Genomic DNA, 23,169 nt, shown 5'->3' on the forward strand with positions numbered 1-23,169 from the left:
CGCAATCACAACGTAATCAATGTTAAATTCAGACTAACACAAAAACGTGAAAAATGTAACGGGGTGGAAATACTTCAGAAGGCACTGTGTGTGCATGCATGCCTATTCTTCAACAAACTTTGGTGTTCTTGATTGGCATACCATTGATTGTCTCTGCAATTCTTGTAACGTGTTTGAAACTAAAATGGGTATTTGAACAGAGGCGTCCTTAAAGGGGGGGGCGCACGGCAATTAGTAACAACAGGCGTTCATCGTCTGTATAGGCAGAGCCATATATACAGTACATGGCGCTGGGCATTGGCCTATGCACCAAGACCCGCAACAACACCAGTGTTCATTAACATATACAAGCAACAACAAGTTCATTAACCTATACAAGCAAATATATGATTTGCTATTGATTGATTTGTTATATTCTTGAGAACAACTGTTATACTGCACATGGCAGATACAACTTTTTTTTGTAGCCAACGTCAGCTTGACAGTTTAACCATTTTTTTAAAAACAGATTCAAAGCACCAGATTATAGACGAACAATTCCGAGAGAGAGCGAGTGTATAACACCCTAGATACAACCATACCGAAATACTAGGCCTTTCTCTCCCGGTGCAGTGAGACAATGCTCACGGGGCATAGTTCTATTAATTTAAGCAATATTAAAATTAATGAGAGAGAGAGAGAGAGAGAGAGAGAGAACGAGAGAACGACAGAGAGAGAGACACACAAAGGGTGACAGATGAACATAAAACATATCACCCCATGCTGTCAGGTGTCAAACTATTGGTTTGGGTGATTAGGCTTTAATACCGGCTGCATTAGTCCTGTTTCTGGGGGCAGTCTAGTCTGGTGTTCCAACTGCATGAACACCAACAGCGTCTGAATAGTGAAAATAATTGAGCCCAGCTATACCTTATTTAACCAACTGTTGAATTGTATACACTATGAAAGTTTGCCCCATGGAACGGTAAGAACAATAATTTTGAAATTGTAATGAGAAATTAACTGAATATACATATTTTTGTATTAGATAACGGAATGAAATTTGTATTTCCTAAATTATGCTTGTAGAATGTCTGTGGTGGCATATGTAGAAAATGGCCTTATTTGTTTTTAACCTAGGCAACTTTATTTTCAACTCAATAAGGCCTATAGGCCTACACCTCCATGGCAAAACTTTAATAAAGTAGAATTTTAAGTTTGGTCTCGACTAAAAAACGGTGAGATGTTGGCGCGGTTTCGTAATGAAAAGGGGAATTGTTTGGAAAATGTTGAATACATTTTGTAGCCTATTTGATTTCGAAAGATGTATAGGCTAGGTCTACGTAAGATTTATGTAAGGTAAGCCTATATTTATTTATTTTATATCTGGTTCTGGTCACACATCTCTTAATGTTATATTCTATATAACTTTTAATTTGTAGCACAAGTCGCAACTTAGAAGTGAAAGTAGGCCTACGAATAAATCATTTAATATGCGTAAAATAACCACTATAGGCGTACCCAACTGTTTAAGTCTTGAAGCATTTGCTCATTTGAGGCCGGATTTTGTGTGTAAATAATTTCAGCAACAACTGAAACTGTCCAGAAAACTAATGCTATATTTTTGTTGTTGTTGAGAGATCTACACCCGTTGGCTTCTGCGGGTGAACGCGGTGGTTTCAAGGCTCAGAATTTCGTTTAGGGCTATCATGTATCGAAATGGCGGTAGTCTTGTCTTGTGCATTAAAGGCGTATCCCAATAAAGATTACGGACAGAGTAACGCTAGTCAAAAACAATGCACAAGAAAAAAGTAGTTATAAATTAGGCTGCATAGGCGCACATAGTAATGCTACCCAAAAAACTGGAATTATATTTAGATTCCAAAATGTAGATGGATTGTTAGTTCTCTCTCAAATAGGCCTTTCTTTAAATGACTTTTAAAGACTTTGATTTAGAAACATGTTTTAATACATAAATGATTCACGTAGGTTCCACTTATCCAACGCAGGAGCCTAATCATTTAGTGAATAGGGGTTTATTTTTGCCAAGGGGGATTGATACTTATTTAGGCTGTTTATGGCACCTCTCCTGAAAAAATATTTGAACGTCGCTTCAAAATGTTAAAATGTCAACGATGAATGAAAACATTGTATGTACTCAATATTTAATCAAAGCAATTGGTTACATGTGCGTTTGTAGTCTTGAATGTCAATGTTTGCACTTATAGGTTAGAGCAGTGGATGCATTAAAGAGAGATGTAGGCTACGATCACCATATCAAAAATCAAATCGTATTTGTCACGAGCCAAATACAACAGGTGTAGACTACTGTGAAATGCTTAGTTACTTAGAGCCCTTTCCCAACAAAGCAGAGTTAAAAAGAAAATGAGCTTATGAAAATAGAAAGACAAATATAACAATAACAAGGCCTATTGAATAGTAATGATAGACTAATCAGATGTAAAGAAGGCAAACGATGATTGGTTTACTGTTGAACAATCAAAAGTCTAATACAAATATAATATGCTTGTGATAATCCCGATAACATTTCTACATGGCAACCTAAACACTTTGATTTACTTGAATGACAAATGCTTTGTTCCTAGGTCCTTCGTTTGATTTGCATATGTTATCACGAGAGTCCAGAGGGTCCTATCACGAGAGTCGTTGGGTCCTGTTTTATTTCACATTTATTTAACCAGGTAGGCCAGTTGAGAACAAGTTCTCATTCACAACTGTGACCTGGCCAAGATAAAGCAAAGCAGTGAGACAAAAACAACAGAGTTAACAAACAAACATACAGTCTATAATTCACTATGCAGCATATTGAGGGGTGGGGGGAAAAGATACCTACTGGAGGCCTATACCTTAGTTCAGCGATGTACCGCTGTTGAAGCAGTGACTCACATGGTTTTTGAAGCATACTGTCTTTTTTGATCAGTAACAATGTGATATATCTCTAGAGAGAAAGGGGAATGGTTTATAACCTACTATTTGTAATGCTATCATGTCTGTTGAGTGGCTCATTAGTACATTGTCAATAATTTTGGCCAATTTATCATTTTTCTAAAAGCACTGTTTAATGTTGAGAGCTAATGAATTGCTCAGTGCCCACTGACAACTAGTGCACACAACAGTGCGAGGGAGAGAACGGTTCCTCCCAATTCTCCACCCTCCTCACAAAGTGTACACCTGCACACTAACCCTTGTGGATTTAAACACTTTTAAATTGGTGTAAGAATTGTTGAAGTAGTTTCCACCATTGTTAACTTACATCCATGATGGGAGTGTGCAAGTGCGCACTCTGGGAGAAGGGTGAAGATTCAGGACAAAGCTTCTAGAGATCTTTTGCCCCCCCCAACACACACAATGGGGGAAGTTCCGAGTTCCGAGTTCCGTCCTGGTTTCCTATCACACTGGCCTCGTCTGTTCCACGGCGGCTGGGTGGGGAGACGGAACAAGGAACTAGAACCGTTATAAAAAACAAACAGTGCACAGCCATGGGGACACAAACAATGGACTCTCTGTGGCCATGTCAACTAAGGGGACTGACTTAACTGTGTGTGTGTTTGTGTGCTAAGGGAATAGTAGCCCCATGTCAACTGAAGGTACATAATCATGTTTTACAATCCCTTGTCCCATATGCTGGATTGAGAAGTAATGCATTTAAAACATTTACCTCTGACATTGGAAGTCAAGTTGGTCATTCAACCATAACATAAAAGGAGACTGTCATTTTATTTTATTTATTTTACTAGGCAAGTCAGTTAAGAACAAATTCTTATTTTCAATGACGGCCTAGGAACAGTGGCCTGTTCACACTGCCTGTTCAGGGGCAGAACGACAGATTTGTACCTTGTCAGCTCGGGGATTTGAACTTGCAACCTTTCGGTTACTAGTCCAACGCTCTAACCACTAGGCTACCCTGCCGCCCAAGGGGCATTGCTACTTATCTCCAGGGGATGGAATCAGTCGTGTCTCGGGTCCAGCTGCTAGTTATGGTTGAGTCGGAAACAGAACATAAGCAGCCATGAAGCACTGGCCAATCTTTTATAGTAGAGGAACAAATAGTTCTCTCTCTCTCTCTCTCTCACACACACCCTGTTTGCAGGCTTTTCATCTGTGGTTTCCAGCAGCAGTGCAGGTTGTATTGTAATTAGGACTTAGCCAGGGACACCAGAAGAAACGGAGGTGAAAAAGAGATGAAGGGTCTAAGAGAAAGGGTCAGTCGATTCCGACTTTACACCTAACTGGTTTCTGTTACATTAGTACACACTATAGCATACCCACTGCAGCCCATGTTAGACACCATAAACCGCAGAGCATCGTTGTGTCCTGTAGTTACATTCAACAGAACACAGCGATGTAACAGCAAGGACTGCCCTCTAGCAGAAAATCACCTGAGTTACGCAATGGTAAAACAAAAGGCACAATTAAACACAAACTTTATTAGTTCAGGTGGGCGTTCACACTTCAGCAGACAAAAGGTGCTCAACAACAATAACAAAAATTCACGAGAAGCGCTTAAACTTCCAAAAGGACTCATTTGAAGTCGAATGAAGTTGGAGCACTAAACAATTTCATTTTATTTTAAATCTGACATTGATTTATTGTCAGCTTGACATCCACCTGTTCACATCGGCATAGAATGGATTAAAGTGAGCTAAAATAAATACAGCCCTGCTTTTTGTTGTTGAGTGCTCTAACTTCTTTCTACCTCAAATCAGTCCTTTTGGAAGTGTTTCTTGATAAGCACTTAAACTTTGTTTTATGGCATAAGAAAAGAACAGAGACCATAGTAGCAAACACCAATGAAGGAACATGTATTGCATATCGACTGACAAAATGCCACACCCCCCTAGTACCGTAACCCCTCAGTACAATTACCCAACAACCAGAGCTGGGGTCAACTCCATTTGAATTTCAGTCAATTCAGAAAGTACACTGACATTTCAATTCGGACCATTTGTATTTTGGTTTACTTTCTGAATTGACTGGAATTGAAATGGAATTGACCCCAAACCTGCTATGATGCCCATCACAATATGGGCTAAGGATATTATTTTGATAAGTCTGACTGCATGAACAATAGTGCCCTCTCTTTTCTATTCAAAAGGACAAGATGGCCTTGTATCCAAACGGAATCCACACTCGGTCTCACTAGCTTTTGAAGCATGGCAGGGTTCAGGACATTTCCATTCCAGTCAACTCAGAAAGTAAACTAATTCCAATTCCACATTTTCCTAATTGAAAAGAACTGGAATTCAAAATCAAAAATCAAATTTTTTATTTGTCACATACACATGGTTAGCAGATGTTAATGCGAGTGTAGCGAAATGCTTGTGCTTCTAGTTCTGACAATGCAGTAATAACGAACAAGTAATCTAACTAACAATTCCAAAAAACTACTGTCTTATACACAGTGTAAGGGGATAAAGAATATGTAAATAACACGTAAAAAAAAACGCGAAGCGAGGCGGCCATCTCTGTCGGCGCCGGAAGTAGCTCTGCACGCCGGAAGTAGCTCAGTCAATTTCAAATGTACTTCCTGAATTGAAATGGAATTGACCCCTACCCTGGAGCATGGATTTAGTATGGACACCATAACAACAAGGTATAACTTTAAGACATTATTAGAGCCTCTTATACAAACACAAACGATATACAGGTTCTCCTCAATTAAGGCCGAACACAGTTAACACATGAAGATTGTCCGATATAAAAATAATAATATTTAAAACAGGGCTTTGTCCGTTTAGCTATGTGAAATTAGGATATGTTTTATGCTAGATACTTGACATTCTTATTGGATCGGAATATACATTTACAATGACTAGCTATTGACAGTAAACAGTGACTACTAAACTATTAGGTTGCAATGAGAGTATGAGTGCTCAGAGAGGATGGTGAGGGCTTTGGGGGTAGATAAAGGGTAAGTGTTACTAGTTGTTGGCAGATTCATGGTGGGCTAACAACCAAAATATTTGTCTTTTATTTCTTCTTGTTGCCTGAAATATATTAAAAGAGCAAAAAACAACTGGCAATCTAATTTGAGTGTGGATTTACTACCAATGGTACTGATGGCGCCAATCTTTAATATTTTATAAATATACTTGAAATGTTTTGTAGATATAAAAATTATCTTGGAAGGCTGAGCTATCGTTGATCCACTAAAGTCCAAAATCTTTTAACTCCTGAAGGGGAGATACTTGATAGATAGGATAGTACGGGACCGAAGGCAGTTGTTGATGGTAAAAGCTGTACAGCAACGTAGGCACTTGCGACTGATTAATAGCGTATAATTCTTTCATTTAAAAAAGTCCTTTTGAATCCCTCTACACCTTTGGATTCAGATGAGAGGGATAATTTTAGTGTTTTTTGTCGCCCCCTATTGGTACAGTTGAGTTTAGGTTGGGTGAAATGGTCTGGCTTGATTACGTGAACTTTGTTGCCCCCTAAAGGTTTACTCAGAAAACACATTCTAAACAACATAGGGGCAGGCAGGCAGTGGAATGGCATGGGCAGTTGGATAGCGTGTTATCACAGTACTAACAACAGTACTTCGTACAGATGCATTTCAGGTATGTTAACTATACTGAACAAAAATATAAACGCAACATTTAAAGTGCTGGTCCCATGGTTCATGAGCTAAAATAAAAGATCCCAGAACTTTTCCAGATGCAAAAAAAGCATCTCTTACATTTTGTGCACAAATTTGTTTACATCCATAGTGAGCATTTCTCCTTTGCCAAAATAATCCATCCACCTACAGGTGTGGCATAACAAAAAGCTGATTAAACTGCATGATCATTATCTTTTTTAAAGGTATCTGTGACCAACATATCTGTATTTCTAGTCGTGAAATCCATAGATTAGGGCCTAATGAATTTATTTGATTTCCTTATATGAACTAACTGAAATTGTTAAATGTTACGTTTCTATTTGTGTTCAGTATAGTTGAGGGAATCTCAACAGTGATCGGATCACATTGGACTTAAAAAAAAAATAAAAAAAAAGGTTTTGATGCTTGTTTTTTTTACTTTTGAAGCAAGGTAAGAATTTATTTGTTTACTTGTATGCGTTGTGTGCTGCAATTCAGCTTTTAGCGGCCAAGTACGGCCTGAATGTAAAATTAAAAACCCAGACTACTACTTAAAATAACTTCTATCCATTTCCTAATTTAATCCTCCCTTTAGGACCATAACATCTTGAAATGGTCAGGGATCGTTTGAAGTACAGTGGATGTTGAATTTGAATACATGTGGCATGTTCTTTTGTGTGTGTGTGTCACACTGTCTGGTTTAGTCAAATCCTTGCCAGTCACTCTGTTCAGAGTCATACTCCAGCTCCACTCCCACACAACGCACTCCTTCCAACAACATGGGTGTACCATGGTGACGGTCTGAAAAACAGGGAGAGAGAAAGAAAGAGGGAGAGATAACAGAAAATGAAAGAGAGAGCAAGAAAAAAAAAACAGGCTGTCTCTCAGAAATGGTTTAGTCCACAAAATCCAACCAGTGCGCTCTATTACAGTGTGGTAAAGTAGAGTGAGAGACTGTAAAGCCTTTGGGATTAAGCTGTAGGTTGATCCTTTTCCCGGCCTCTCCACGAACCCTTTCATACAACTATATCCCCTCCAGTCCTCTGCCTGCCTACAGATGTTCAAGTTCGGATCACCACTGTGGTTTTTGTCCCTAGTTGACACGAGTGGCCTGTCTATCAGTACTTTTTTGTTGTTCCACTCTTCTAATTTAAAATGCATAAATGACTGAAATCAGATAGATAAATATATATAAATATACAATCATTTTCTGTTGAAAGGAAATTAATGACAGGGTTTGTGTTAGGTTCCAAAGTGAATCATCATGACCTAATTTATTCAAAGCTTCCAGACAGTGAATGCAGTCGGTGTCCAAGTACAGTGTGTTACAGACAGAAAATGGCTCCAACTCAAGAGCCAGGAAGAAAGAACGGGATGCAGTGATTATAATCAGTCAGCCATGTTCAATACAGTACAAGTATTTTACCAAATCATAAGCTCTCCACTAATGCGTGACTCATTCCGTTTTACTCAGGTGATCACAGCATCGCAGTGATCAGTGATGCTCTTAATTTAAACCATGCTGTTCACACTCACCAGCAGGTGGCAGCAGCACACTACTACATCTGTTCTCACAACCAGTCTCCTAGGTGCTAGACTGTTTGTTACTCAAGTGAACAACGCTGCAGCATTGCCTTGTTGTGCTTTCGGAAGACAATGACAAGATGGCTACAATCGAACTAAACTGATACTTTAGAAATTCTATTTGAAGAGGCAGTTGGTTTTCAGTACTGTCGTGTATTAATAATGAGGGAACTACATGTAACTGCCAAAATAATGTTAACACGAGTAAATGAGGGATAAAAAGTGTATTGAAAGCAAGTGCTTCCACATAGGTGTGGTTCCTGAGTTAACTAAGCAATTAACATCCCATCATGCTTAGGACCATGTATAAAATGCTGGGCAGGCGATTATTTTGGCCATAACGACAATGCTCCCATAGGACGACAATGCCCCTATCCACAGGGCACCGAATGGTTTGTTGAGCATGAAAACGATGTAAATCATATGCCATGGCCGTCTCAGTCACCAACTGAACACTTATGGGAGATTCTGGAGCGGTGCCTGAGACAGGTGTTTTCTACCACCATCAACGAAACACCAAATTATGGAATTTCTCGTGTAATAATGATGTCGCATCCCTCCAATAGAGTTCCAGACACTTGTAGAATCTATGCCAAGGCACATTGAAGCTGTTCTGTCTCGTGGTGGCCCAACACCCTATTGAGACAGTATGTTCCTGTTTCCTTTATTTTGGCAGTTACCTGTACCTCTACAGAGCATATACTGCATGATACCACAACACAATCTGTTTTGATCAGAAAATATCAATTTTAGGAACGGGACATTGCATCACACTTGAAAGGAGGTTAAGTGATGCAATGGTTTCATATTGATCAATCTTATTTTGTATTTATTACCCTGTTTACTCCCCAATTTTGTGGTATCCAATTGGTAGTTGCAGTCTTGTCTCTGCAACTTCCGTACGGACTCAGGATAGGCGAATGTCAAGCCGTGTGTCCTCCGAAACACGACCCAACCAAGCCGCACTGCTTCTTGACACAATGCCCGCTTAAACCGGAAGCCAGCCGCACCAACGTGTCGGAGGAAACACTGTATCCTGGCAACCGGTGTCAGCGTGCACTGCGCCCGGCCAGCCACAGGAGTCGCTAGTGCACGATGGGACAAGGACACCCCTGCCGTCCAAACCCATCCCTAACCCGGATGACGCTGGGCCAATTGTGCGCCACCCCATGGGTTTCCCAGTCGCAGCGAAAGAGCCTGGACTCGAACCCAGAATCTCCATATTGATCAATCTACACTTCTCCAAGCGTTGGGAGATCTGGGGTGTATTCACTAGGAACCAAACGGAGGGGGGGGGCTACCCGAATTTGTCCAATAGACTTGTTTTTGTTGGACTAATGATTACAACCCAGAATATCCGAGCAGTGTGACTGAATTAAATACGACCTGGAATATCCCCACTGAGTTTGTTATGGGTGTAACACTAGATCTACCCTAGGGCACACAGAATACAGTAGGTCTCATTTAAAACCCAATAGGAGCTCATCATGCTCTTCCAGCATTATGATGAGGCTGGCCTCTGTGGTCTTACCCATGACGCGGGCGTGCACCTTGACCCCCACGCAGACGTCCTCCTGGCTCTCATTGACCAGCATCACCTCCTCACACAGCACCCCCTCCTGGTGGGCCATGTACTCACATGTCACTCTCAGACCACCTGAGAGGGAGAAAGAAGGGTAAGAAGGGCAAAAAGGCAGAAGGATAGGGAACACATATACAGAGAACACACACATACACAGGGGAGCAAAATGTCAACCAGAGTGGAAAAACTCTGGGGTCAAACACATTAACACAACTGGCAAACACTACAAATAACACACACACAGTCCAAGTGGTCACAGAAAGGTCACAGAGATGAAAGTAGAAGGTCATGGTTTTCCAGCAGATGGTGTAATGGAAGGGAGCAACTCACTCAGCTCAACGCTAAAACAAACTACTGAAGCGTTGAAGTGAGTGGTAATAACCCTCATTACGAAATCCAGAAACTCCCTGAGGGATGTTAGCAAAACATTTCAACATTTCCTTCCTTCAATTCGGATTCTGTCATGGACCGACACACTTTCAGTCTCTCCTGCACATTTGAGATATACAGCTACTATAAAACATGACTGACATGAAGGTCTGGCCAACCGGAGACTGGGCAAAGATCAGTGGAACTTAAAAAGGGTTAGGATTACACTACAGTTCAAATGTTTGGGATAACTTAGAAATGTCCTTGTTTTTGAAAAAAAACACATGATCATTACAAAAACCTTGTGCAATTATGTTAGCACAGCTGAAAACTGTTGCCCTAATTAAAGAAGCAATAAAACCGGCCTTTGACTAGTTGAGTATCTGGCGCATCAGCATTTGTGGGTTTGATTACAGGCTCATAATGGCTAGAAACATAACTTTCTTGTGAAACTCATCAGTGTATTCTTGATCTGAGAAATGAAGGCGATTCTATGCGAGAGTTGCCAAGAAACTGAAGATCTCGTACAACGCTGTGTACTACTCCCTTCACAGAACAGCGCAAACTGGCTCTAACCAGAATAGAAAGAGGAGTGGGAGGCCCCGGTGCACAACTGAGCAAGAGGACAAGTACATTAGAGTGTCTAGTTTGAGAAAACAGTTGCCTCACAAGTCCTCAACTGGCAGCTTCATTAAATAGTACCCGCAAAACACCAGTCTCAACATCAACAGTGAAGAGGTCATATCTTAGACTGGCCAATAAAAAGAAAAGATTAAGATGGGCAAAAGAACACAGACACTGGACAGAGGAACTCTGCCTAGAAGGCCAGCATCCCAGAGTCGTTATTTAAAAAATGGACAAAACATTTGCTTTCCTTTCAAAAACAAGGACATTTCTAAGTGACTCCAAACTTTTGAACGGTAGTTTAGGTCTGGGTATAGGGCAAAGACTGTATCCGAGGACCTGGAACTGGGGCTGATAGCCCATGGTTCAGCCTTGCCATAGCCGAGGTAGCAGGGACTGAGGTTAGGTCAAAGGATAGGACAGAGAATAGGGCTGAGGCTGAGTTGAGCAAGACTCGGACATACCCTCTGGTACAGGAGTGATATCAGTGATGCGAATATGGGGGTTGGGTACTGGAGCTGGAGACGCGTCCTTCCCCAGTGATGGAAGCTCCGGGAGGGTGAAGACAATCTCATACTTGTGCTGGGTCTTCAGGAAACCAACCTGACAGATATATAAGAGGGAGTGAATATGAAAAAGGGCATGATGGGGTGGGGTGGGGGGAGCAAGCGAAAAAGCTGCAAGAGAAGAGAGAGAAAGTAAGAGCGGGAGAGAGAGTGAGTGCAAGAAAAATATTTAGAGAGAAAACGAGAGAGAGGGAGAGCGAGCGAAAGGGACCAAAGGATGACCCTCTGGCCGTGTCAAACAAGCCTCACATGACCCTCTGGCCGTGTCAAACAAGCCTCACATGACCCTCTGGCCGTGTCAAACAACAAACAAAAACAAGTGAGGGAGAAAAGAGTGAAAGAAACACAAAAACCCAGTGCTTTGATTAAATAGCTCTGCAGCATACCGTCTGTCTCCAGCCATCCCACACACTGACTACATCCCACCACATCTGATTTAAACAAGCCCGTTGGTTAGGTTACACCCCCCTCCCCCCACATGTTTCCATGGCAACCCAGTGGTTCCAAGGAGGCAGCAGAGAACTTCAGACACACGGCACATTCACCGCTGTCGTCTGTCTGGTGGACCTCACTTCCCACACCGGGGAAGCAGAATCAAAGGGCCGTCTGAACCGCAGCACAGTCACACTACACGCCCACGACTACAGTGCTATGCTGCAAAGAGTTCTCTGATCCACAGTCATCCTCTGGTAAACAGGAGGGGAGAGGACTGGCATAGTTGTAACTGAATCTTCAGAACAGATACAGAAGATTAGCAGAGATGAGCGAGAAACTCGCCTCCTCCCCTTTGTTGTCATACAGGTTTAGGGTTGCAAAATTCAGGAACTTTTAATAAATTCCCTGGTTATCCCGAAATCCCGGTTGGAAGATTTGAGGAATAAGGAGAGAATAAGCAGGAAATCCAGAATCCTCTAACAAAGATTTCTGGTAAATCAGGGAATTTATTGAAAGTTGATGGAATTTTGCAACCCTATAAAAAAGGTTCACCTCATAGTTCAAAATGGCAAGAAAAGAAGGATGGCTGGGAGACCACTGGAGATTGAGGTGAAACATTTTGGATAATCCTAGCTCTCTGGGTGTGCCGTTTTGATAACTCTTACACGGAACCCATACCGACTGCGCGCATAAATGTATTTTGTCCCCCCACACCAAACACAATCACGACACGCAGGTTAAAATATCAAAACAAACTCTGAACCAATTACATTAATTTGGGGACAGGTTAAAAAGCATTAAACATTTATGGCAATTTAGTTAGCTAGCTAGCTTGCACTTGCTAGCTAATTGGTCCTATTTAGCTAGCTTGCTTGCACTTGCTAGCTAATTGGTCCTATTTAGCTAGCTTGCTGTTGCTAGCTAATTTGTCCTAGGATATGAACATTGAGTTTTATTTTACTTGAAATGCACAAGATCATCTACTCCGACAATGAATCCACACATAAAATGGTCAACCGAATCGTTTTTAGTCATCTCTCTTGCTTCCAGTCTTTTTCTTCTCTTGACTTTATATTGCGATTGGCAACTTTCATAAATTAGATGCATTACCGCCACTGAACTCGTTCATCTATCATTCACCCACATGGGTATAACCAATGAGGAGATGGCACGTGGGTACCTGCTTCTATAAACCAATGAGGAGATAGGAGAGGCGGGACTTGCACCACATTCAGCATCACAAATAGAACTAACTTCTATTTTAGCCCGTGGCAATGCAGACACTTGTTGGCGCACGCGAGCAGTGTGGGTGCAATAATTGAATAATATAGATTTCTAAATTTATTTTGCAACACACGCAACACGAGCAGTGTAGTCAGGGTATTATGATCATTTTCACGTCAGACATGTTAAATGATTTAATCCAAAACCCAAACCCACCTTGACCATAAAGTTCCCGTCAGGCTGAGGGATCACCATGACGACAGAGTCGTGGAGCTTCTCATCAAAGTGGACATGGGACGGCGTGCCGGCAGCTGGCTCTTCTGAGAAACCAACTCCTCCCGCCTTTGCTGCGGAGCCTGAAGAGGGAGAGAGCAACTAACTTAATTGTTACACACACAAATGGTAAGGGACTCTGGTACAAGTTTCCAATGGGAACAACATTCTTATGCCAGTGACACTCAATGAGTGGTTAGTGGCTATAAAAAAAAAAAATCTAAGAAAATTACAAAAAAATAAGTTGGAAAGAAATCAAAGGGAGAAAAACATGGCATCTTGAACTTTGGAGTGTAAATCGACTTCATTTCAGTCATTTGAATGCCTCTTCAAAATGTCTGTGATCACTCTTAAAAGCAATAGTAACTAAATATATTTGTAATCATGGAAGGAAAACACATTTTTCAGGAAGAAGATTGAGGATTTGATATGAGGTAAAGAGTAAAAAAGAAAAGACCTATCCCTTATCTAATACTGTAGAATGCCCTGCAGTCATAAAATAAACAACATTGTCCATTAAACATTCATAAAATGGACACTTAAAGGAAACCACCTGTCACAGCATTTGGAGAGGGAACAGACAAAATGGTATTATAGAAGATACTGATATAATAGATCTCTACCACTGTCTCTCGTGGCTCTGGTCAAAACTAGTGCACTATATAAGGAATAGGGTGCCAGTTGGGACACAGCCCAGGTTTGTTTGAATGCCTTGTGGAACACATTAGATCCCTGATCTTTTGAAATGCTGTACCTTGACGGTCCCTCTGGGATACATTGTCACAGTATCATCATATTCATCAACATTTTTATCTCCTTATTTCATTTCCCTTTAAAAAAAGAGTGATGTGTATCTACAGCATTTATTCCCATTGCCTTGCTTGGGTTAATCCTATCTGGGTCAAGAAGATAAGAGTTTAGGAGTTACAGGCACTGTGATTGTATTTCTTTAATAACATTGTGAGTCAGAATTTCATTAGGCAGCGGGTGGCTGTTTAGATTAAAATGATATTTAAAAAAAGATAAAGATATGAGGAGGAAATATAAACCTTGAACTTAAATCAACTTTACAGTTGCATGGTTTCATACCAGTGCCTTCAGAAAGTATTCACACACCTTTTTTCCCCCACACTTTGTTGTGTTACAAAGTGGGATTAAATGGATTTAATTGCAATTCTGTCAACGATCTACACAAAATACTAATGTCAAAGTGGAAGAAAAATGTGAACTTAAAAAAAAAAATGGAAATGAAAATACTAATAGATCTTGATTAGATTAGTATTCAAACCCCTCAGTACATGTTAGAATCACTATTCGTAGCGATTACAGCTGTGAGTCTTTCTGGGTAAGTCTAAGAGCTCTGTAAACCGGGAGTGTACAATATTTGCCCATTACTCTAAAAATATTGAAGCTTTCTTGAGTTGGTTGTTGATCATTGCTAGACAGCCATTTTCAAGTCTTGCCATAGACTTTCAAGCCAGAATGTCTTCGCATTTTCAAAATCGCCGGAGAGGGAGGCAAATCCAGACTCATCGTGGAGAAGAAAAGTCGGTTGGGCCTGAGTGATATGGATGGCTAGCCAGGCAATATTCCCAGTTTACTCAGACAACTAATGTACAGTATATAAAGTAAATTCATTTTGCCGACCCCACCGACACTGAATACCAAAAGATCTGGCTCATATGGCGTCGGTAATATGTGCAAGAGCATTTGACCTGGTTGGTCTAGAAGCAAGCCGTTTTCATTGTAATGGTGAAACCATGACGCTAACACATCTGCACTTGCTTGTTTCTCTAGGGCACTCAGAAACATGGGTAGAGCGCCTAGGAGATTATAATTTTTTTCATAGCCGCACACAGCTGCCAAAATAAAACTCCTTGTCACACAGCAAAATATTTTTGTTGATTATGCAATCAATTTGGTCACACTTTAGAGCCCTGAGGTGAGTCAGAGTATATCTGTGTCCACTCCAGTCTGAAGACTACCTACTATGCTACACTAGTTGAAAGGATTTGTGGATTCAGACAATGCTGAGAGAGATCCACAGGCTTTCAAACAAGACCATTCGTTAATCCACATTCTCTGGACACTAGCCCAGACAGTGAACTGGACTGGACACTGTGCTGGCTAGATACCAGGCTTGGGTTCAAATAGTATTGGTTTTCTTTCAAATACTTGGAAGCATTAGATTGAGCCTGTTTTTTTTTTAGAGTCAGGTGGGCAGCGATTTGTACTTTTGAGACCATTTCATTGATTCCAATAGTGCCAGGCAAACTCAGTCAAGTGCGGCTGAAGTGTTTTGAAAAAAACAAAACATATATACACACTATTTGAACCCAGGTCTCTTAGCTGCTGAACACCCAAGGCCTGTTACATCTACTACAGTGCAGTCTACAGTACAGGAGCTGGCTTCTCTGTCTGGTAGTCATAATCTTGCTATCTTTTTCCCCTCTCTCACTCTACATCTGTTGGTCTGGGTTTGGATCATCGTTTCTCTCCTAGCCTCTGTTGTATATTAGATGACTGTGTGTCTACCTCGTCCTCTCCCTCTCTAACCTGTCCTTTCACTATCCCCTCCATCTTTGTCTCGTGTCTATTGTCTGCGTCTCTTTCTCTGCATGTCCTGTCCCCCCCAGGCGGGTCAGTGCTCGGCACAACACTTTAAACAAAGATCGATCACTAACTTTGTCTGATAACCATGGTAACAGACTCCATTGGGCTTGTATCTCCAAGTTAAGTTCCCTCTTCCACCCCTCGCTATTTCTTTCTCCCCAAGGACCAAATTAAACTCACACACACACACACACACACCCCACGCTTTCGCTCTCTCGCTCCCTGTGAAAGCGGCTACATCCCAGACACATGAAAAATACATTGAAGCAAAAACAAATAAGATGTAAATCTACACTCTCATTCAGCAGTCTAATTAAAGTGAGAACAAAGACCCAGGGAGAGGAGAGTGCTTTGTGTGCAGAAACAAAGCCTCCAATCTCCACTGGGGGGGGAAAGAGACGTATTAATGACAGTGAAAAAAGTGTTGCCACTTTTAGTCCGTCTCCCAGGTGCTGTTCTCTTGCTGTGTTTCTATGAGGATCCCTGAACACTTCCTGCCTATCTGTCATGTGCAACATATTCGTTCACACTGAGTCACACACACTTCAGACTCGATTCAAACAAGTCCACATTGTGTTTTCCCCCATGTTTCCCCTAAAAATGCATTCTTCCAAAGACTGTAAATTGATGCTTCTAGTTCAGGAGAATAAGCTGTAGTATGTGTGCATTGTAAACAAAGACATTTCATACAGAAACATTGCCATGTCGGGGTTGGATTGCCAGGTCTTATTCTCATCTTGCTAGGGGGTTTCCTGTACCCTTCCCACCCATCTCTTCTTTCAATTACACACTAAGTAAGCATTTGTATACTGTAGTGATGTTATAACATAGTGAGGAGGGGGAGAAAGGTGGGGAAGAGAGAAAGGAAGAGAGGATTTTTGGAGGCTCCCTGTTTGATAGCGAACTTGAGAAGTGATACAAGTGTGAATTGGAAATTATATTTTTAGCATATCCCACTCTCCCTGAAACACCCTCAGAGAGTGGGGTCCCAGCCCAGGGTCTGCCATTATCAACAACAACCCTGGAGGAATTAGGATCAAGTGCCTTGGACTCGGGCAGACAGATTTGACACCTTTCGGTTACTGGACCAACACTCTAACCGCTAGGCTACCTGCCGCCCCTGGCTTTGAGAGGTGTGAAAGTAGGAGGGAGAGGCTGGAAAGTTCTATGAAGACTGATGGAAACCTGATCCAGACATCAATGTCTGCCAACCCTTGGGAGGCTATAGGGCAGGGTTCATCAACTAGATTCAGCCGTGGAACAATTTTTTCTTGAGGGGATGGTCAGGGGGCCGAAACATAATTACAAATCATTTGTAGAATGCAAATGGACCGCAAGAAACCCAAACAGATATAATATTTCACTAAAACAGAATAATTTCAAACTTTGCTTACATTTGTATACAATTACGTGTCTCTCTATTACACGTGGGAATAAAATCACTTGGAGCTGATTTCCTGGTGTTAACAGTATTATGTCCAACAATTAAAATAAAATGTAAAAACCATCCACGGGACATATTCGGGCAGCAGGCTTCCAGTTTGGGACCCTGCTATTGGAGTGGTTTCTGGACAGGGTTCATGTGGAGGAAGAAGAAGCTTAGGTAATAAAGCATGATATAGTACAGTACCCATAATGCTCTGTAACCATATGCGTTTTTATCCACCTAAAGACGTTGGCAAGAGTAGGCAACTAGATTCAGCAGCTGGCCAATTTTTGGTCGGAGCGGATGGTCGGGGGGCCAGAACATAGTTATAAGAATCTGTCAACTGAAAAATTGGCCACAACTATGCCCAAAAATAAATTGCATTTGAAAATAAGTAATTTCATACCTTGAACACATTGAGACATATGAGAGCTGCACTGTTTTGAATTGAAATACATTTTAGAAATACCCATTATTGCATTTAAAACCACATAACAGGGGAGAAGGGACAAGAGTCTATACAACAATATAATAGAAAAGGGTACTTACTCTTCCTAGCAGTAGCCATGCCAGGGTTGGTCCACAGACAGAGAGAGAACCCAACCGTCACAGCCTGGTCATCTCTATGGCCCAGCCACAAAATGACCCTGAGACACGAGAGAGGGAGAGAAACAAGAGAGAGAATAAAGAAGAGGTTTCAATGATAAAGGATTAACAAAAGAAGGGGAGGGCAACTAGGAAAGAGCTTAAAGCTAAAGAAAGGAGAAAGTCACAACTGTAATGAAATCAGGAAATAAATACTTCTGAAAGACGAGCTGGTATTTGTCTTTAATAAATCCTAGCCCCAGGTTACTAACTCTGTTCAAACGACGGCACCCAGCTGTGTGTGCCAGACTATCACCAAGGGAGAGGGGAGGCTCCCGACTGACTTAAATGAAAGAAAAACAAACATTCAAACGAGGATTAAATTAAAACCAAGGTGTCAGATGTTAAAATAAACATTTTTCAGAGAAACTCACAGGTTTCTGTGAAAGAAAGGACGAAATATAACCTTAACAAAAATCAAGGGAGGCATCTTAAAAAGATTGTTGAAAGATGCAGCACTCCTAGTGATTCCAATAACGTCAGGTGAGGGTCATACTAAGAAAAATGACAAGTTCCTCTGACTGACTGAAACTACTGGCCTGAAAAGAATGGACTGGTGACCAGTTGCAAGTTGGGTGTTTCACCATATTGCTATTGCCTGTAGAGTACCAAGCCAAGAGATGTGCTTATTTACAATTCACCTTCAAAAAAATACAAAATAATTGTGCCGGGGCCTCCCGAGTGGCGCATCAGTCTAAGGCACTGAGTTGCAGTGCTAGAGGCGTCACTACAGACCCCGGTCCGATCCCAGGCTGTATCACAACCGGCCGTGATCGGGAGTCCCATAGGGTGGGGCACAATTGGCCCTGCGTTGTCTGCATTAAGGGAGGGTTTGGCCGGGGGGGCCTTTACTTGGCTCATTGCGCTCTAGCAACCTTGTGGTGGGCTGGGGGCCTGCAGGCTGTCCTCGCTCATCAGGTGAACGGTGTTTCCCCCGACACATTGTTGCGGCTGGCTTCCAGGATAAGCGGGCGGGTGTTAAGAAGCGCCGCTTGGCGGGTCATGCTTCGGAGGACGCATGACTCAACCTTCGCTTCCCAAGCTTATTGGGGAGTTGCAGCAATGAGACAAGATCGAAATTGGGTAGAAGGGGGAAAAAATACATTTATTTTATACCATGCCTTCGGAAAGTATTCAGAACACTTTACTTTTTACACATTGTTAGGTTCTAAAATTTATTCAATTGTTACCCCCCCCCCTTTTATACCCAATACCCCATAATGACAAAGTAAAAACAGATTTAGAAATGTTTGCTAATTTATTAAACATAAACTGAAATATCACATTTACATAAGTATTCAGACCCTTTACTCAGTACTTTGTTGAAGCACCTCTGGCAACGATTACAGCCTCGAGTCTTCTTGGGTATGATGTTAAGCTTGGCACACCTGTATTTGGGGAGTTTCTCCCATTCTTCTCGGCAAAACCTCTCAAGCTCTGTCAGGTTGGATGGGGAGCGTTGCTGCACAGCTATTTTCAGGTCTCTCCAGAAAAGTTAGATCGGGTTCAAGTCCGGGCTGTGGCTGGGCCACTCAAGAACATTCAGAAACTTGTCCTGAAGCCACTTCTGCATTGTCTTGGCTGTGTGCTTCATTGTCGTGTTGGAAGGTGAACCTTTGCCCCAGTCTGGGTTCCTGAGAGCTCTGGAGCAGGTTTTCATCAAGGATCTATGTACTTTGCTCCGTTCATCTTTCCCTCGATCCTAACTACTCTCCCAGTCTCTGCCCCTGAAAAACATCCCCACAGCGTGATGCTGGCACCACCATGCTTCACCGTAGGGATGGTGCCAGCTTTTGCTTGGCATTCAGGCCAATCTTATCTTGGTTTTATTAGACCAGAGGGGCCTTTTGGCAAACTCCAAGCGGGCTCTTGTGCCTTTTACTGAGGAGTGGCTTCCATCTGGCCACTCTACCATAAAGGCCTGATTGGTGGAGTGCTGCAGAGATGGTTGTCCTTCTGGAAGGTTCTCCCATCTACACAGAGGAACTCCGGAGCTCTGACCATTGGGATCTTGGTCACCTCCCTGACCAAGGCCCTTCTCCCCCGATTGCTCAGTTTGGCCGGGCAGCCAGCTCTAGGAAGAGTCTTGGTGGTTCCAAACTTCTTCCATTTAAAAATGGAGGTCACTGTGCTTCGGGACCTTCAATGCTGCAGACATTTATTGGTACCCTTCCCCAGATCTGCGCCTCAACACAATACTGTCTCGGATCTCTACGGACAATTCTTCAACCATATGGCTTGGTTTTTGCTCTGAAATGCACTGTCAACTGTGGGACCTCATATACCACAGGTTATTTCCAGGTTGTAGAAACATCTCAAGGATAATCAATGGAAACAGGATGCACCGGAGCTTAATTGAGTCTCATAGCAAAGGGTATGAATACTTACGTAAATAAGTATTATCAACATTTTCTAAAAACCTGTTTCTGCTTTGTCATTATGGGGTATTGTGTGTAGATTGCAGAGGACATTTTTACTTAATCCATTTTAGAACAATGCCAGTGTAACAAAATGTGGAAAAAGTTCAAAGTTAAAGGGTATGAATCATTTCTGAAGGTACTGTAAAGAAGAATTGAATAATGGTAAGTGATCTACTAAAGCAAACATTTTGTTTGCTATAGACAGACAGGCTTTTACCATGTCTTGTAGCCAAGTTATATTACCACAGCAACAGAGGCCTGATACATTCCAAGATGACTTCTGCTCCCTGACACATTTAAACATTTGGAACAATGAGTAAGAACAACTCCCTCGCAGGAGATCAAGGACCCCTAGAACCGCTTTAGGTTTGAACCCAGTTGTCTATAGGTTCAAAAAGTCTGGGAAAGAAACACTACCTCCTTTTCTACTGCAAAGAAGGAGGGAGGTGATTAAAAATATGACATGTCCATTAACAGAAACGCTTGCACACATAGATTGCCTTGTATCTTAACTCATGCCTGATTTGCACTATAGGGCTGAACCAAGCTATACTGGGCTGGCCTGGTTACACATCCACCACAGCTGCTGGAAGCATGCAATGTGAAAGGAAGACAGAGCCAGCATGGTGAGGTTCAGGTCAGCTTAATAAAAAAATATATATATATATAATAAACCCAACATGTAACAAAGATTGTACAGTTCATAAAAGGAAATCAGTCAATTGAAATGTATTCATTAGACCCTAATCAATGGATTTCACATGACTGGGTATACAGATATGTATCGGTTGGTCACAGATACCTTAAAACAAAACAAAAAGTAGGGGCGTGGATCAGAAAACCAGTCAGTATGTGGTGTGACCAGCATTTTCCTCATGCAGCGCAACACATCTTCGCATAGAGTTGATCAGGCTGTTGACTATGGCCTGTGGAATGTAAAGGAATGGGTCCAGATTGTCTGGGATATTGGTGTTGATGTGAGCCATGACCAGCCTTTCAAAGAATTTCATGGCTACAGATGTGCGTGCTACGGGGCAATAGTCATTTAGACAGGTTACCTTGGCATTCTTGGGCACAGGGACTATGGTGGTCTGCTTGAAACATGTAGGTATTAGAGACTGGGTCAGGGAGAGGTTGAAAATGTCAGCTTGCCAGCTGGTCAGCTCATACTCTGAGGATGCATCCTGGTAATCTGTCTGGCCCTGCGGCCTTGCGAATATTCACCTGTTTAAAGGTCTTACTGAAATCGGCTACGGATAGAGTCATCACACAGTCATCAGGAACATTTGGTGATCTCAGTCATGGTTCAGTGTTGCTTGACTCAAAGCAAGCATAGAAGGTATTTAGCTTGTCTGATAGGCTTGCGTCACTGGACAGCTCGTGACTGGGTTTCCCTTTTGTAATCAGTGAAAGTTTACAAGCCCCGCCATGTCCGCTGAGCAGCAGAGCCAGTGTAGTAGGATTCGATCTTGGTCCTGTATTGACGCTTTGTCTGTTTGATGGTTCGTCCGAGGGCTTAGCAGGATTTCTTATAAGCGTCCGGATTAGTACCTGCGGCACTCCAGGAACAGGGATGTGGGCTTGGGCTTGGCTGATGTAAAGGTTTTGAGGAAAAAAAACAACACTTGTACAGTAGCCTATAGATTTATGTAAAAATGTGAATGTGTTGTAGTTCATCCTATGAACTACTAATAATGTATTCTATTCAAACCAATATCACAATGAGAGAGAGATACAGTGCAAGCTGCTCTCAATATCACATTCTGCAGTGGACATAGCATGACACCAAGAGTGCCATATGCCAACCGAGACAGCTTACTGTAGGTTCAAGTAGATTTTTGGCCCTAGTACTACACAGCTGATTCAAATAACCAACTCGTCATCACGTTGATTATTTGAATCAGCTGTGTAGTGCAAAGGCAAAACATGCACTTGGAAGGTCCCAGAACCGAGTTTGGGGAATCCTGCTCTGGGCTATAAACTGTCTCAGCTGGGGGCAGGAACAAATCACTCATGCTACCAGTGACTCTACTGTGGATTCTATTAAGACTCTCTCACTTGAAATTAGCTAACATTAGTCTAACATTACTAGTTACCTTATCCATTTGGTAGATTTACGTTGCTAAATTATGTTAAATGTAAATTGAGTTAAGTGCAACAGTAAAAGCAGAAATGCGAGGTTAAGTTTAGCCTATAGTCTAATATTCTGAGAATATACGGCTACGTCCTGTAACGAGTTTGAACCTGCTTGTCTCGATACTTGCTGCCTCGTTGCCCTCGCAGTACAATAACAAAAAGTTCAAACTGTGCTTACGCTCCGGCAACTGCAGCAAACAGCATGGAAATATTTCTCACCTTATTTCGCTCACCAAGAACTCACCTTTCTTGCAATTGAGGCTAAATGCACACGCTGCAACCAGGTAGTGTCCTATTGTCGGTTGTATCCAAATCAAGGATAGGCAAAGGAATATGGGTCCACAGAAAATGAATAAACAGTAGAATGAACACCCACCGTAGATACGCATCCACTCCCCCTTGGTCATCACTAGTTAGCACAGCCACAAAGTCGTTACTCGCCTATTTCTAGAATTTATCTTCTTAAAATCTGATTTTGATTATAACCGTAACCTTAATCGCACTGCTAATTGTATGTCTAACTTTAAAATAAGACCAAAAATCTAATTTTTGTAACCAATTTTGAGTTTGTGGCTGAGGAATATCACTTTGTGGCTGGGTTATTTAGTGGAAACCACTCCCCCTTTCGTTGGATTAAATTCTACCTCCAACTTCCGCATTGGTTACGTGATTTACTATCCAATTCTGGAGAT

The 23,169-nt window shown here is 41.8% G+C and overlaps 1 protein-coding gene across 4 annotated transcripts; it reads right to left on the reverse strand.

Annotated features, from left to right (window-relative positions):
- Nucleotides 1-4,407: 4,407 nt before the first annotated feature.
- On the reverse strand, nucleotides 4,408-22,949 carry LOC112259893 (UPF0687 protein C20orf27 homolog). Of its 4 annotated transcripts, none has more exons than XM_024434575.2 (6): nucleotides 22,854-22,949; nucleotides 17,826-17,923; nucleotides 13,181-13,320; nucleotides 11,204-11,342; nucleotides 9,696-9,821; nucleotides 4,408-7,381 (listed from the first exon to the last, which is right to left on the reverse strand). In XM_024434575.2, exons 2-6 carry the CDS (start codon nucleotides 17,842-17,844, stop codon nucleotides 7,281-7,283), a joined length of 525 nt encoding a protein of 174 aa, XP_024290343.1. In that variant the 5' UTR covers nucleotides 17,845-17,923; nucleotides 22,854-22,949; the 3' UTR covers nucleotides 4,408-7,280. The 4 variants fall into 4 exon arrangements, with proteins under 4 accessions (XP_024290343.1, XP_024290341.1, XP_024290342.1 ...); XM_024434573.2 differs by having other exon boundaries at nucleotides 22,722-22,854; XM_024434574.1 differs by lacking the exon at nucleotides 22,854-22,949 and adding an exon at nucleotides 22,697-22,847.
- Between the last annotated feature and the right edge of the window lie 220 nt (nucleotides 22,950-23,169).

The sequence above is a fragment of the Oncorhynchus tshawytscha genome, linkage group LG10 (assembly GCF_018296145.1).
Source record: "Oncorhynchus tshawytscha isolate Ot180627B linkage group LG10, Otsh_v2.0, whole genome shotgun sequence".
NCBI classification, from domain to species: domain Eukaryota; kingdom Metazoa; phylum Chordata; class Actinopteri; order Salmoniformes; family Salmonidae; genus Oncorhynchus; species Oncorhynchus tshawytscha.